Genomic DNA, 16,333 nt, shown 5'->3' with positions numbered 1-16,333 from the left:
GATGAAACAAGTGTCAAATACCTGTTCAAAACTGGAAGACATCTCATATTCCACACAAAACATTGCTGTAAATTCATGACTAGTATCCTTGTAAATTTTACCAGTCCTATGATATTTCTAGTAAATTTGGTTTATTTATAGCATTTCCTCATGAGGTTCAACAAGGGCAAGTGCAGAGTCCTGCACCTAGGGGAAAAATGCTGGGGGCTGACCTGCTGGAGAGCAGCTCTGCAGAGGAGGACCTGGGAGTGCTGGTGGATGACAGGTTGACCATGAAGCCAGCAATGTGCCCTTGTGGCCACGAAGGCCAATGGTTTCCTGGGGTGCATTGGGAAGAGTGTTGCCAGCAGGTCGAGGGAGGTGATCCTGCCCCTCTACTCAGCCCTGGGCCTCATCTCGAGTACTGTGTCCAGTTCTGGGCTCCCCACTAAAAGAGAGATATGGAGCTACTGGGCAGAGTCCAGCATAGGGCTACAAAGATGATCAGAGGGCTGCAGCACCTGCCCTAGGAGGAACAGCTGCGAGAGCTGGGCCTGTTTAGCCTGGGGAAGAGGAGACCAAGGGGGGATCTTATCAGTGTGTACAAATACCTGAAGGGAGGGTGTCAAGGGGATGGGGACAAACTCTTTTCAGTTGTCCCGTGTGACAGGACAAGAGGTAATGGGCAGAAACTGAAGCACAGAAAGTTCCGCCTGACTTCCTGTGAGGGGGAATTTCTTCCCTGTGAGAGTGACGGAGCACTGGCACAGGTTGCCCAGAGAGGTTGTGGAGTCTCCTTCTCTGGAGCTGTTCAAGGCCTACCTGGATGCAACCCTGTCTAACATGCTCTAGGTGACCCTGCTGAGCAGGGAGGTTGGACTAGATGATCTCCATGGGTCCCTTCCAAGCTTACTGATTCTATGATTCTGTCATTTCCTAGGAAGACCATCATTTGTTTCTCCTCCCCCACTTCCCTCTCTCCCTCCCTCCTTTAAAGAAAAAATTAAAGTGGAAGCTATTTTTTACACAGAGAGGGAGCTTCACACAAATTTGACACACTCCAAGCATTAGATAATACTTGAGCAGAGCTTAAGGATGTTCTAAAAGAGTACATTAAATATTTTCCAATAAGAATCAAAGCCGTTCAAACACTAGTGAAAGTTAATTTTGCTTTCGTATTTAGGTTTCAAATGGATTTAAAAATTAGAAAAAAAGCAGATCAGGAGCACAAGGAACAATAAAGGCTAAAAAGGCTATTGTTCAAAGCACAGGCATTTGCAGTATTCAAAAATATAACTGTACATTTGACTGATACTGAAATTTAATAAGCCTCTGAACAGTACAGCTTAAAGTTAATACACACTGTTCACATGAACAAAGGATTTCTGCAGTACAAGCTCAAAGGGGATTATAGTGAGTATATGGATAGGGTGGTGAAAGAGATTTGGGCAGGGGCTGTTTGTTTTTATTTTTCTGCAGGACAAAGGAAAAAAGGGCAATTAACATCGCAGTTTGCCTTTTGCCAAAGGATTTTTATACTTTTGGGAAACCTTATTAGATAACTGTGACATTAGAAAAAGTTGCAAGAATACTGTCAAAAGACTAACATGCATGCATATCCTCAGGTACAATTCAGATAAGAAAAATAATTTATTAGAACAAGTAAGAGGTGACAAATTTAATATTTAGAGGTAATATATATGTCAGTGTTATATGGGACAGTGAAGCTGACAAAGATGATCAATACTTAATGGATGAAACCAAGAGAACACTAGGGAAGCCTAGCCAAAGAATTTGGCTATTAATCCAACTGTGTGAACACAGAACAGTTCAGAATACTGTAACAGGCTAAAAGACCAAGTTCAACCCCACTATAAAAAACTGCATGTGATATATAAACAGCAACAGAAAACTCCACATATCTTGAAAGCAGTTTTACATAAATAGGACAGAAAGCAGGGTGTAAGCTGAAAGCAACTGCTGACATGAATGCTCTGTATTCACGAGGAATTGAGGGAGATATTCACTTTTTTTTTTTTAAAATTAAAGACAATGTCATGCTGTCACCTTTTAAAGCTTAGTTCAGCTAAAATAATCTCAGATTAAACTTCAAAGGTTAAATCATAGCATCTATAAGGAAGAAAAAATTACTAATTGGAGTCTGTCTAATCAAACATTTAGAGATCACTCAAGAACATTATAATCTTTAGTTTGAATGTCTCATAGCCAAAATCTGTAGCGTGAATTTTTGTTGTTTTTTCATATAAATTTTTGATGTGCTGGCAGCACCTTTCTTCACATAGGCTGGCAGTCTTAATTTGAAACCTTGTAGATAGTAGAGTAGATAGTGAATTAGTCCTATACATCTTCAAGCCCAGCACTTCATAAATGGGTTGTCTACCTTTGAATTTTGAATATTGCAGTCTTTTTTTGATACCACTTCCACAGGCACCACTCAATAACCAGACTTTGATTGAATGCTTCCCAAATGACCTCCAAAAATTTTTAACTTTGAAAAACATTTTCTTTAGTAAAGCATTAGTTTATGCAGAACAGCAACTTTTCATGCTTATTCTATTTCAAACTACTAAAACATCACATATCAACATTACCTTCTCTTTTTGTTGCAAGACTTGCATCCATTTTGGTTTTGAAAGTTACTGTTGAACAGGTAGCAGTTTCTAAGCTGTCCTCATCCAACCTTTGCAACTGTACAGCGTTTTTGTCTTCTAAGGACTAACAAAAACAAGCAGTGTCTTAAAAAGAATCAAGAAAGAGAATCCCAGCATAATATCCGAAAGGTATTTCCTTATGATAATCATGACTAACATATACCACAAAGCAAATATGCTTCACAACATAGTGCAGGATACAGGCAATTATACATTGATCCCACTTTAAAATCCCTCAGTATTCTGAATTCCATAATACAGTTTCTATAACAAAGATCTAAATGCTTTCTAGTCTTGGACTAGAAAGTCCAAGTTTTCTGGTTGGCGAAGAGAAAGAGGACTGGACACAGAAGTGCAAGACAGTTCAAAAATCAAGTCTCTAGCAAAAATCATAATTTACAGATCCACAGAACACCTAACTGAACTTCACTGAAATGGAATACTTATGATAAAACTCACAACTACAGCTGAAAAATCTGTAGTAAATACACAATCTTATTCCCTCTTTATAAATCAATGAGATTTTTATATCCCTCCCTCCTCTATGAGGTACTGTTTAAAGAAAGTTCTCAATGATTGATTATACATAAAGATTTTTCAAAAGCAAATACCACAGTGAATATTTCTATTCACAACTAATTAACATGCAGAAGTTCTACTTTATTTCCTCCCAAGGTTGAAAAAAAGTGTCATTCTTTTTTCCCTTTCTAATAGCGTTCTTTATATTTTACAAAAAAAAGGAAGATTTAAGTTACCTTTACATCTCCCAGGTCATATGAATCATCCCCACTAGATTTTGGGTCAGATAGTGGAAAAGGTACAGTCAAGGCTGTAGATTTTGAGTTGGATATTTTCCTATTAAAGACAATATTGTTTATTATATACTGGCATGTGATACAATTAATAGTTGCCTTTCATGAGCTGGATGAAAAATATCATGTGTGAATACTTCTAGCTACAAGTTACAAATACAGAGAAAAACAGGTGCATTGTAATAGCACAGTGAGAAACACCACAAATCTAGAACATCACCATCATTCCTGAAGTGACAGACAATTAGCTGGCTTTCTTTAACAGAAAACTTGTGAGCTAGGGAAAAGATCCTAGGTCTGAATGGTGTTTTTCAAAGTAAGTATTTAAACACTTTTATAAAAATGCTATTACATGATATATGGTCTCCCACTAGTTTCACAGATGCAGAATATTGGGTTTAAATTTGCTATTAAGAGACTAAGTACAAAGTAATCTTTTACTCTTAAGCTACATACTTCTCTTAGAGTAACAAAGCCTCCCACTTCTGTGTGAATTTTTCCACACATTATCAAGAGGAAGAAACTTGTATAACAAAGGCTGAATTAGGCAAAAATGTTGTCTTTTCTGTTTACTTTCAAGGTACACTAAGCTCAGGAGTAACATGCAGCAAAGTGCTACTTAAGTTTGTAGAGAGCAGATTCTTCCATTGCTGAACAGCTACTCACATTGAAATGAGCAATAATACTTTCCTAATATTACAATTAGCATACAGATTAATAAGCCTCAGTTATTTTGTTCCCAAATTTATGAAAGATTGTTTACAGTGTTGCAGTTAAAAGTGCAGATTTAAAAATCTTTTTGAAATTACAAGTCCGCCTTATGGCTAATTTTAGGGACTAGAGTACACAAGTATAAAGTTTTTGAATGTATTTTTTTGTTTCAGTCTATCTCATTTACTTTTACAGCTCTTTATTGATTAGATAGAAGAAATTGATCTTTGCATGCTCTCATACAATTAATCTGAGTGGTGACATAGAAAGTGGGATAAAGCAATACCTACTGTAATTATAATGATCATTTTTCATCAAAAATTTTAAGATTGTTAACATTTAATATTTTCACTATCTAATAAAAGCATTCAATTGAAAAGGAGAACTTAAATGTATTAGGTTGCAGTAAAATAATTGTACCTCTTCATAACACTAGCTGTAAGCGGGATATCCACCTTCTTCACAACATCACCAGTATCAGTTACAAGTTTAACAGGAACTCTCCCAAAAGGGCAGGCCTAAAGGCAAATTGGAAGTTATCAGATGTGTAAAGTAAAAAGAAAGATTTAAGATTTTGAACCAAAGTATTACATATTCTACCTGATTAGATTTGTTTAGTGGTCTTAATGGATTATGGCAATTCAAAATAGCATCAAATTCTTGCGATTTCTCTCCCCTGAAAACAAGGAAAAAGAGTGTGTCTTTTYTATGATGATTTAAGAGCTTAAATAAAATATAAGAAATCAAGCCATTACCCAAGAGTAGCAGTGGAAGAATTTTCAGAATCATTCCTTTTTCTACTTTTGTGATTTCCAACTATGTTCTGAAGTCCAGACGCTTGTGTACTTGACACTGCAGCCAAATTAATTAGAATTATTCAGCTAGTACTATAGATTATATTTCTAAAGACAAAGGTTTTTTTTTGTAACAATTGCAATTTGAAAGAGAGACACTCACAGTTATTAGAACCAATATGACTTATCACTATTTTCTACTGATCTAAGTACACATCTTCTATGATTTTACATAAGGTATGATAATCCATCTAGGAAAAATCCTTACAATCACAGGCAGCTTTTCAGAATGAGTGCAAAATAGATAAGAAATAGAATATATTAAATATCCATTTTATGAACTGCCATAGTTTATTATACATCTAAAACACAAAAGAAAGTTAAGATATCTATAAACTAGTCAAACAAATTAACTTTTGGACCTCCAAAGTCTGACCTCTGTTAATCTTACTTTGTATGTAGAAAAATATAACAACCAAAAACACTGGTTTGAGAAGKATGGCAGGGATGAGAGAGACATCGTAACTTTCAGGGTAAGCCGAAACTACTTGTTACCAAAGCTCTTTCCCAAGTCCCTCTACCACACTAAGCCACTGACCGGGCACTTCATGAGAGTAATCTCAAATTCATATCAGATAAATTCAACTGATTAGTCTAAAAAAATTGTTTGGGTTAAATTAAACCAGTCAGTTTCACTCACAGCTAATTTTAGAGTGCTCTTCTGAGCTGTGCTCTACTGTCAGGACAGGAAGGATCAAAAAAGGCAATAGCAAATGGCTTGTCCACTAGCTCACTAGCTCAGTCTCATTCCAGAATAGAGTGTCTGTCAGTTTGAGAACTTGCAAAAGTTCTATGAAGTTGTATATCAGTCTCAGGATGAAATATCAAGTCAACTCCTAGTCATGCTATTACTGAGTCTTGTGAAAATAAAGCATATATTTTATACACACTTTATGGTAGGTGAACCAGAAAACAAGTTACTCGAAGAGCTATTCTAGGAACTCAAAAGCAGCAAATAGCACAGAACACCACAATCATCCAAGTTATTTTTGCCTATAGCTAGACATGAGAAAGCCATTTCCCAGAGATGAATAAATTATCACAAGTTAGGACACACAATCTAATCCTCAAATCTTTAGTAACTGCCCCAAAGTATGTTATGTTCATGCATTGAACTTTACAAAAGGTAGGTTAATTCTCTGTTTAAGGAACATTGTGAGGCATAAGTTAAGAGTTTTCAGAATAGTAAATTCATCATTTCTGTTATCTACCAGATCAACCCTTTTAAAATTAAAATTAGCTTCTAATTATTCACCTATCAGTAGACTACAATAAAAGAATTAAATTAACAGCATGGACAACTAGACATCACAGAACATGTATTTAAAATCAGAGATAACTAAGATATTGTAGTATCTTCTACATCATATAAGCCCTGGTTTTCTATCAGTACAGGAAACTGTCTGCTTGAGTAATAAATGGAAGAAATCATGCCTATCCACAGTTTCGCAAGAAAATATGTCACAACTTAAAACTTTAAAAAAGGGGGCCTTTTACTGTTTCCTTTAACATTCTTAAATTATAGATTAGTTTATCAAAACTTATATGATGCTTATTTTGATGCCCTCCATGTCCCCCTTCTACCTTCAGCTATACCTGAACATTTCAATTTTAGCTATTTCTAGTCTGAAAATTTTTATGAACTATTTCTATATAAACTATTCAGACTAAAAAGATAAATATCATACATAATGTATTCTCTCAATATTTTTTTAATATGTTAAACACAGCATTGGCATTAGATCTAGGAAGTTTCCGATTAGTAGCTTAACAGTCCAGCGCACACACACACACACACACAAAATCCTGCTCTTCAGGACAGCCTCTCATATTAATCATGACCTACATCTTATCAAATTATATTTTTCCTAGTTATACATATTTGATTTCACCCAGCAAATCAAATACTTGTTTGCTATGCACAAAAGAAAAAGGGGATTAAAAAGGCTCCTGTATTTGTTAGTTTTCATACGTGTATCACTATATTACAACTGCATGCAACTTTCAGAACAGTCAGCATTTCTGTTGTCAAACAAAAAGCTTTTAAAAGTACCTTTTAAATAGAAAAAAATGCAACGCAGACTGCTTTAACATATAAGCATTTAAATCTGTAGATAGAACAGTCTCTCCACTGCTCCAGAAGCAACATACAAATTCACTGAAAGTTAGATTCAGTTGTTTATACCATGTGTGTCCCTGAGTTTGAGATATTTCAAGTCTAGCATTGTCATTTAAACTTTTATTTTGAAACGGCTGGACAAAAAACACCTTACCTCTTTTCAAATAATCCCTTTTATCTGTTCATTTAAATGAAAAATGAAATAAACCTACCCTTTCCTCAAAACTCATTGTTTCCTAAATTGCATACAGGTATTTTATATGTATACCCTTAGATGTGTAACAACTAAAGCCAGTAACATTATATCGGCTGTGGCACTTACAAAGTTGCTACATGGTTAATAGAGAAAAAAGCCAAAAAAATAAATTAACTCTAAAAAATTAATACTAGAATGGAGTATTATTGCAAATCTTGCTAGATGTCTTTTTCCACAATTAGTGTTTACATAAAAGTTGATTTAGAAGGAGACAGTCAAATCTCAATCGCTTTCCTGTAGATATAGCTCTATGGAAAAAAAAAATCTATTTTTACCAATTCTATCCTTACACAAGGGTTTTGATTTTTTCTTTCTTTAAAAAAAGCTAGATGTCACTCTTGCAAGAATTAGTCACATGTGCCTCTACATTTTACTTGAACTACATTTTTTGTTGAATTTTACTCCAAACAAGTCTCATGAAAACTTGGTAAGTTAAAATTATATATTAGAGCACTAGTACTAGTTATATTGTACATAAAAATCAAGCACTTCAATTTTGTGCTGATAAGTGCATATTTTTAATCCATTTGTAAAATAAATCTAAAGTTAAAACAGATTCTTTTCCCTGGATTTGACTTCACTGAAATTGCTGCAAAATCTGCTTCAGCACAATCTTTGCAAGACACACCTCAAGAAAACCTATCTGTATAGTTTACTCTACATATTTCATGTCTAATAGCTTCTCTGCTATCACCAGCTCTGCATTTCACACTTCCAGGTGCAGGTCTTTGTTAGAGTACAAATACCTAAGGACAAATAGACAAGCACCCTTTGCAGAATTAGTGTACTACCCTACTGCAGGTAAGGACTGTATCTTAGGGCTTCTGCGACCTGAAGTCACTGCAGCGGAGATACAACTGAGAACTGAAGGAATACAATGAAGAATATAAGCTGCCTAAGGTCTCATTAGTATCACTGTTTATTAGATACTAACATAGATCAAGTTCTTTTATACATACATACATACATATATATATATATATATATATAAATAAAAGACATCACAGAGAAAATAACTTTTCAATTTAACATTAGAAACTGCATAAACCCAATTCATATTTTAAGAAACTGCAGTTACCTGCAAAGTTCTCTTTCTCCTCATCTGAAAGCAACTGCTTTTTTTGTGAATGAAAGTTTTTCAGAGCAGTTTCCAACATTTCTAATGGAACAGCACAGCAGTCCACAGCTTTCTGAAGAAGCTGCTTACACTTCTTCATATTTCCTAAGTAGTAAGGAACAGTGAGTTAGAAGCTGAAAGAATATAAACAATTATAGTATGGCAGTACGGCAACACGTTATTTCTAATTTAAAAATGCTTATATTCATGCTTTATATTCATTTTGCATCATTCTCTGCAATCATTGTTTATTATGTTGCTGTTCCCATTTAGACATACATCTGTTTCAAGGATACTATCTGGAACCAGTAACACATGAGTACATAAGCCAGTTTCTCATATGAAATTGAGCAGCAAGTCATGAAATATGCTTTAGAAATTCACATAACTTCATTCTCAGCATTTGTTTAGTTTGTTACAGGAACTACATGGAAACATACCACAAACTCTAAAATTAGTTCTTCCTGAAGTATCAAAGAAATTTTTTTAGATCTGACCAGATAAAAAACTTTATATACACCTTATAAAACAGCTTTAATTCATTTAACTAGGTACCAAAGTTAAAAACAAATGAAGTTAAAAATCAAACATCCCCAGTTCAGAAAGCACTACAACTGGGAGCAACGAAAAGGGAAAGGTTTTGTTTCACTGTAGCTCTACACATTACTAAATATCATAAAGACAGAGATACAAGAGAAAGTACTTTAACTGAATTTAATATGCATTTTGTGTTTATATATGAACAAGTACACATACTCTGCTATGACATATCAAAGAGTCAAGTCTCAATTCTTTGCTATTTCATGGCAGAAAGTGGTTAAAAGTGTATCAAGACCAAATTTTTTTTCTAATTCCCCTCCCCTATCATCAGGGCAAAATAAGAGTATTTTGTTACAGCTATTATATTAAAAACTGTACCTTGAAGCCTCAAATTCCCCTTTTTCCTTATTTCCAAAGCAGCAAAATGTAAAAATATTTTCTTACAGGTGTAATGCATATATAATTCATTATTTACTACACTATACAATAATATAGTCGAGCTCCGTATCTCCAGCAATTCAAACTCCAACTAAAGTTAAATTCATTCTGCCTCTAGTTAAAAATTAGAGATGATTAAAATTTAGGAATGTATGCTTAAATAAAGTATATTAAGAACATCAAAATAAAGTTGGACACTGAAGCAAGAAAATGCCAAAATAAAGGTCATAGCTTCATTTATATATCTCTTGTGCACATTTATTATGATTTGGCTTTTAACCACAAGTACTTCTCTCCCCCTTCTTCCCCCACCAAAATCCTGAGCAAGTGGATATCTTTTTAGGATTTATCTTCAAGAATCCTTAACTAGGGTTTTTTATGGTCATGAGCTCTGAACACTTCATAGCAAATCCAGTTTCAAGCAAAATATACAAGGCACACCAGAAGTGAGAAGTCAGTATTGTATTTAAATGAAGTTTTATTCATTTAAACAAACCAGAACACCACCTGTATTCTATCACTTTTTTTGGGTTATGAATACTCAGTTTATATGCCAATCTTGATTGATTCATCCTAATTTGCCAACCATAATTTCAGAATTTTGATTTGAGATTTAACTAAGTTTTGCTCAAAACATGGAAGTAAAAGTATAATTTAACCTTTTAACCTTTTCTTTCCAATGTAAAGGGAAAATGATTAATCTAGACGAGATCAGTAGACTTGCTGAAGTACTGCTGAAGTGACCTAGATAAGAAGGTAAAGCATTGCTCCTTCACTTTCCTTTGGCCTAAGCTGCATGAATTGAGTGGAGAAGAAAGAATATACAATTAGTATGTTACACTAATCCCCTTTGAAGCACAAAGGAGGAACACTATAGCTCTGTACACATTACCAAATGTCAAACAGATCAACTTGGGGATAACAGATACAAATCAAGAGTACACATGGGAGATAAACCAGTTATGGTTGGCTTTGGTTTATTCATCTGGAATTAAAATTTCCATTTCAAGCTGCCTATTTGCTGTCAAAGTAAAAAGCTATTGCATGAACACATCCCACAGCTAGGGGGTAATTAAATCCGCTGGTGACTGTGATAGAAGGATGGATTAACAGAGTAACAGGGCAGCAAAGAATCATGTTGCTCAAATCACCTGCAGAACAGAGAACATCCCTCCCCCCTCCCCCCCAAAAAAGCACAAAAAAACATACCACACAAACACCAGCTCACAGGTAGGTAGTACATCCCTGCTACCAAGTACTAGAGCCATGTTCCCAACACATAACAGAAAATAAGTTGTATAAAGAGGCCGAAAGGAATTCCTTGGATTACTGGTCTAAAGTGTTGAGGACCTATTATTTTAAATTACTTAGAGCATAATTTCAATAGCCATCTGGAAGCTGAGATGGCGTAAATCCTGAAATAACCTGAGACAAGATTTCTGAGCTATATAGGATAACTTGATCTGGAAGAAATTTGCCTTCTCTGTAGCTTCCCCTAGCAAGAACAGTACAGGCACCCCTTAAAGAAGAGGCCATACAGTATCACTGTCATATCAGAACGGTTTGCCTAAAACACTGCAGCATGACATTATACAAAGAATACCATGCTATTTTGAATACTGACAAAACTATGGTTTGGGTTTTGTTTTGTTTTTTCTTCCTAGTTGACTGAGAAATGGCATCTATAAAATTGTCAAGTAATTCTACTCCAAACTATGAAGAAACAGAAGATACCATTTCACCTCCACTTTCCCAACGTTATTATTCAACAATAGACCAGAGAACAGAAGAATCAGTTAAAATTCAATTGTCAGCTACTTAAGATCCTGAATGGCAGAAGGGAGGGAATTTACTTAGTCCAAATTCCACATTTACAGTTTAGTGTATTTTGGTTAAATAAAAAGCAAATCAAGAATCTATATTTGCTTTTTTGGAAGGAGTCAGAATTAGGAGAAATTTTTTCAAGACCTTGCTTTTAAATTAAACTTCATCATCCTTAAGAAACCTTGAAAACACAAATATGAACTATGAAATGTCTCACTACCAGTTATGCTCTTGATTATATTCCATAGCAGTTTACCAAGAGCCAAAGAATTTCTTCCTCCACAAGCAAGATGCATGTGGCTGAAGGGAGAGTACCACCCAAACGTGAATGTTTTTCACTCCACCAAGAGTCTCACCTACACCTGCTATTATAGTGTAGTCTACTACACTTAAAAACCAGAAATCACTGCCAGATTTCACCTTGGTTTAATATTATTTCTAAAGGAAAAAGACTACTAAAAAACATACGCAGATTTTCATTAAAAACGAAAGCACATGTTGTCTTTAAACTTTAATCATAAAAACAAATTATTTCATTTTCTCATTTAATAGCTATCACAGCCCCTTGAAAATCATGGTAGAGTAGCATTCACAAAAACCCACCCTCCCCCACACTAAAACAATACAGAACACCATCCATGGAACAAGTTTTTCTACACACCTTGTGATAGTTCAAACTGTGCAAAAGCTACATGCACAAAAGCAAACTTCTTGCAATTTAGTCTGGCCAGATGAAACTGGTCACGTGCCTCCTCTGGATCTTGAAGACTGTAAAGAGAGTATACCAATAGTTACAGAATGAAAAGCCTGACTAACAAGGATCAAGTTCCATGTACTTAGTGATGGCATCAGATAATTCTGGAAAAGTAATTCATCTACAGCCAAAGTTCCTCCTCCTCCTTAGAACCATTTACTGAAGGGCAAATAACCAGAGTCTCAAAAAAGCTGGTAACTGAAAGATAACAAATTGACCCTTTCCAAAGAATTCTGCAGTGGAACGTTTAATTATTTTAAGAACGAGAAAAGTCTCATTAATGGCTTAAGTGTATTAATAGAGTCCAGTTAAGTTCAATACACTCAGCTTTGATAACTAGTTCTTCTGCCCCTGTTCTGTTGTTCTAGATTAAGCTCTAGTATATGAATTAAATTCACTTTCTCACTTGTAAAAAAAAATCATTTCTGAAGGGAGGGGGAAGAGGGAAAACAGAAAGAAAAAGAGGGACTTAGATAGGAACAAGCAGAGCAAAATCTAATGTGAGCAACAGACATTACACTACACACTTGGTGGCACTGTGTAGCAGCCAGAAGAGTTAGGTGAAGGTAGGGAAGGGTAGCATGGTTAATCTGCATGGATGACTCATTCACGGACGTAGTTGGCTGTTTACCTTAGCTTTTTTCAGGGCTTTTTCAAGGGCTCCTCAAGCACCATCAGAATCACAATGGGCAGAAAGGTTATGGCACAGATTGACTGTCCAGAAAACATACTAAGGCAAGACCCCACTACTGCCAATAAGAGATGAAAAGAATCTAGTGTTGATGTTAGACACTAAAATCTCAAATTGTCACTGCTGGCTTCAGAAGTTTGTGATGCCACAGCTTGCTCTTTCTGTTATGTGGAAAATTTGAAAGAACAGCAAAAGTAGCACTGCTGTAGAGCATCTTTCTTCCCCCACTGAAGGCACTACAATCAGTGGTGTACAATCAGTACACCTATGGATTACAGTTACTCATATGCAGTACTTGAAAAGGCAAAAGGACCCTAGTAAGCCATGAGACAGGCAAGAATATTTTCTTTGACAGAAACTAAAATTGAGCAGAGAAGTAGTAATAGACAAGTTGATAACCAGGAACAGAAAAAATTTAAAATGCTGTGGAAGTCTCAGAAGCTAGTAAAATTGCTAGCAATGATTGAATATTATAACAATGGCCTAAAAAATACTCAAATATCTTAACATCAATCTCCAAAAATAATAGACAAGCAGCAAATTGAGAAAGTATTGGTTTATAATAAGTCACAGTAAGAGTTGGCTAATCTCGGAAAGTAGTTTACAAAAGTGGAACCACCATGTAAGGTTCCACTGGGATTAACATTGCACCAGATTTTGGCGGGTACTTTTTTTTTTTTTTTACGGCATTTGAGAAGGTTGTCTCTCTTTTTAAATAGTTTTCATTAGCAGTCAGAAAACATACCTGTTAATCAACAAATGCCATCAGTTATAAAGCAGAAAAATGAAGCAGAAAAATTAAAAGAAAAGATCTGTGTTACCAATGAGCTAGGTGCACTCTACAGTAATACTGGCTACCAAAACAGAGGATGTTTTAGTATAGCTAAAGGTAGCACATTTTAATAATGAAACAAAGAAAGGCAGACTACTCCCACAAAGGTCTCTAAAACTTGCGGTGGTCAGGTAACTAAATATATCTCAATGATTCATTGCAACTAAAAGGGTGAACAATATTCATGTATTCCTAGTATCAACAGGCTAATGACAGAACCTTCAGTGCATTTTTTTGCTACACAAAAACATCTTCCTTCAAGATGCTAAGGATTTGCAACAGGATATTTACTCACTGCTGCTCATTTCCCAATAGCACATTCAGAAGAATACCACAGGCATATAGTGAAAGTAAACAGGGATGCAGAAAGATCCATTCAGCTGACAGAACAGGCAAAGAAGCAGATCATATTAATAGTGCAAGATCAAGCCACCTGCCAAAAGGCTACACTGGAGAATAATGAAAGGAAAAATTTAGTCATGAGGAGAGCACCTGCTCATTTCTTTGACTGTTAAGAACTACTATGATGTTTAAAGTTCTATCTCAACATATAAGCAGTTCTTTATCTCAACACATGTGCTCTGACAGTATTTTGAGTGCCAAGAGAACTACTCACAAAAACAAACAAAAAAAATCAAATTAGAACCCTGCCCTAATAAATACCCGAAAGGAAACACTGGTGTTTAAGTTTGGATAAAGCAATAAAAGGTTACAATCAGGAGTAATCTCTTAAGTCATGAAAGTCTAAAATGATGTTCCAAGATGTTCTTCCCATCTTAAGGCAGCTATTTAATACAGTTCAGATAAGTTTTTTTATACCGAGAAAACAGACTAGACAAGGAAGTTTAGATTCCTGAAGTTGAGCTAAATGGACTGGATAAYAGCAGGTTGTGTACCTCACAGTTATGGTAAGTCAGTTACAGAAGCCCACAGGGAAATAATCATAACTTGCAATGTACACAAGTTGATACAGTTTATCATTTCCCCCAAATTAAAGGGATGAGTCAGATTTCACTCATGCTGCTCTCCACACCTTCTTTTGAGCTAATGCATAGAGCTGAAGGGACAAGGGGAAGGAGGAAGCATCTCATACTGCTTCCCATATGCCCAACACATACAATACAGGTAAAAATGTAAGTTAACACATCCAACTCAAATGGTTCTGAACAATCATGTTCAGAAGAAGAACGTAAGTACTGCAGATGCAATAGGTTTGACTAGCCATCAAACCCGCTCAGAATTTCAACGATGCTACATGAAAACAACAGGACCTATCAAAATACTCATTTATGTTGTGGAAAACACTAATGCAAAATAACTATCTTTGCTCTCATTAATATTCAGGGATCAGAGTAGTTATACTGAAAAAAAAATGTATACTTACGCTTTCAACTCAGCAAATCTCACAAGGATGCGAGCATAGCTCTCATCTTGACTATGCTTTTCTGCAGGTAATGCAGTTACCGCTTGACTGTAACGACCAATGAGTCTATTCAGTAGAGTAACATCCATCTGAGGAATTCCCTTTTTCTCTAACCTAAGCAAGAAACTCAGCCAAGCTTCTGGATTATTTGTCATCATCATTATTTGATTAACAGTTCCAGAGTTATCTAATGGAAAAAAATAACAAAATGATTTAATTAAAATTGCAATGAACATGAAAAGCAGCATAAAACAATTTTTGTGAACCTTCATCTACAAAGACTAGCGTTTTTTCACATTAGAGTAACAAAAAGTTACTAAAAATAAGGAGAGAGGACATGTATTTTAAAGTGATTAATCATATTAAAAGTGCTAAAAGGATGATACTGAAATACCTCAAACCCTTTCAGTTAACAGTTCCTCCATTCAGTCTAAGATCAATTACAGAGGTGACAATAAAGATCAACAAAAATGCATACCTGTTGTATCAGCTGATATTTTAGTATAACTAAGCTCATCTGTGACATTGTCTTCACTTTTGTACTTGTTTTTCAAATCTCTAACTCTACTCATGATTGAAGCAATTTGTGGTAATCCTCTTTCACTTAGATCCTCCTCCTCCATCTGCAAAGTTAAAAACTAGTGAAGTTACTGAAGAATTCCATTGTAGCAGATCCTTAACTGCAATTACCTCTAAGTAATAGTGCATGGAAAATACTTTCCCATGTACATTTTGCATATTAGTTGAGATTAAATCAAATTATATAACAAATATTTTAGTAAAACTTTGTCAGCTTACTTATACAAGTAAACCTCATAGCAGAAGCTAACTTAAGAGTAGCAAAAGGAGTTGATCTGCCCAAACGGTAATCCATGTTGTTTAACAGCCCTTTCCAATAACATATATCCAATGTGTCGATAAATATTTGGAGGGGGCGGATACATTCTAAAACTATCATTTGGATTGCTAACAAGAAAAGGTAGTCCTACTCTTGGCCTTACACTCTTGCTATTTCTCTTGAATCAACCAGCAATGGAATGGGTATTTACTAGACCTCATGGTGACCTGGCTCAGGGACAAACATCAACAGAAAACTAACCCTCTATAGAAAATAAAAAGGGGAAGGTGATCTATTGTTGCTGCTTTTTTTTTTCCCCTCCTGCTTCCTCAACTGCATCATATGGAGAAAAGAAAGGAGGGAAGGAGAGACCTTTTCACTTGGTGATACCTGTTAAGGGTGGGTTAAACTACCTGAGAAGTCTCACCTCTCCTCCTCCCACTCCATCTTAAACATTTTAGAAAGAAAATATT

General features: G+C 35.3%; 1 protein-coding gene across 3 annotated transcripts in view; it reads right to left on the bottom strand.

The window, feature by feature from the left end:
* TTK (TTK protein kinase) overlaps positions 1 to 16,333 on the bottom strand; it is a 42,040-nt gene that overhangs the window by 18,641 nt on the left and 7,066 nt on the right. For all 3 annotated transcript variants that reach the window (XM_085316081.1, XM_085316079.1, XM_085316080.1), the window contains 9 exons: positions 15,501 to 15,645; positions 14,984 to 15,209; positions 11,984 to 12,090; positions 8,482 to 8,625; positions 4,930 to 5,026; positions 4,775 to 4,850; positions 4,595 to 4,692; positions 3,407 to 3,506; positions 2,592 to 2,715 (listed from right to left, as the gene is read on the bottom strand). In XM_085316081.1, the coding sequence (XP_085172207.1) occupies positions 2,592 to 2,715; positions 3,407 to 3,506; positions 4,595 to 4,692; positions 4,775 to 4,850; positions 4,930 to 5,026; positions 8,482 to 8,625; positions 11,984 to 12,090; positions 14,984 to 15,209; positions 15,501 to 15,645 (1,117 nt within the window). The remainder of the gene's footprint in view (positions 1 to 2,591; positions 2,716 to 3,406; positions 3,507 to 4,594; positions 4,693 to 4,774; positions 4,851 to 4,929; positions 5,027 to 8,481; positions 8,626 to 11,983; positions 12,091 to 14,983; positions 15,210 to 15,500; positions 15,646 to 16,333) is intronic.

Source organism: Rhea americana, unplaced genomic scaffold (genome assembly GCF_003343005.1).
Source record: "Rhea americana isolate MKP2758 unplaced genomic scaffold, rheAme1 scaffold_45, whole genome shotgun sequence".
Lineage (NCBI taxonomy): Eukaryota > Metazoa > Chordata > Aves > Rheiformes > Rheidae > Rhea > Rhea americana.
The sequence above is the reverse complement of the archived record's forward strand: the minus strand, read 5'-3'. Positions and strand labels throughout refer to the sequence as shown.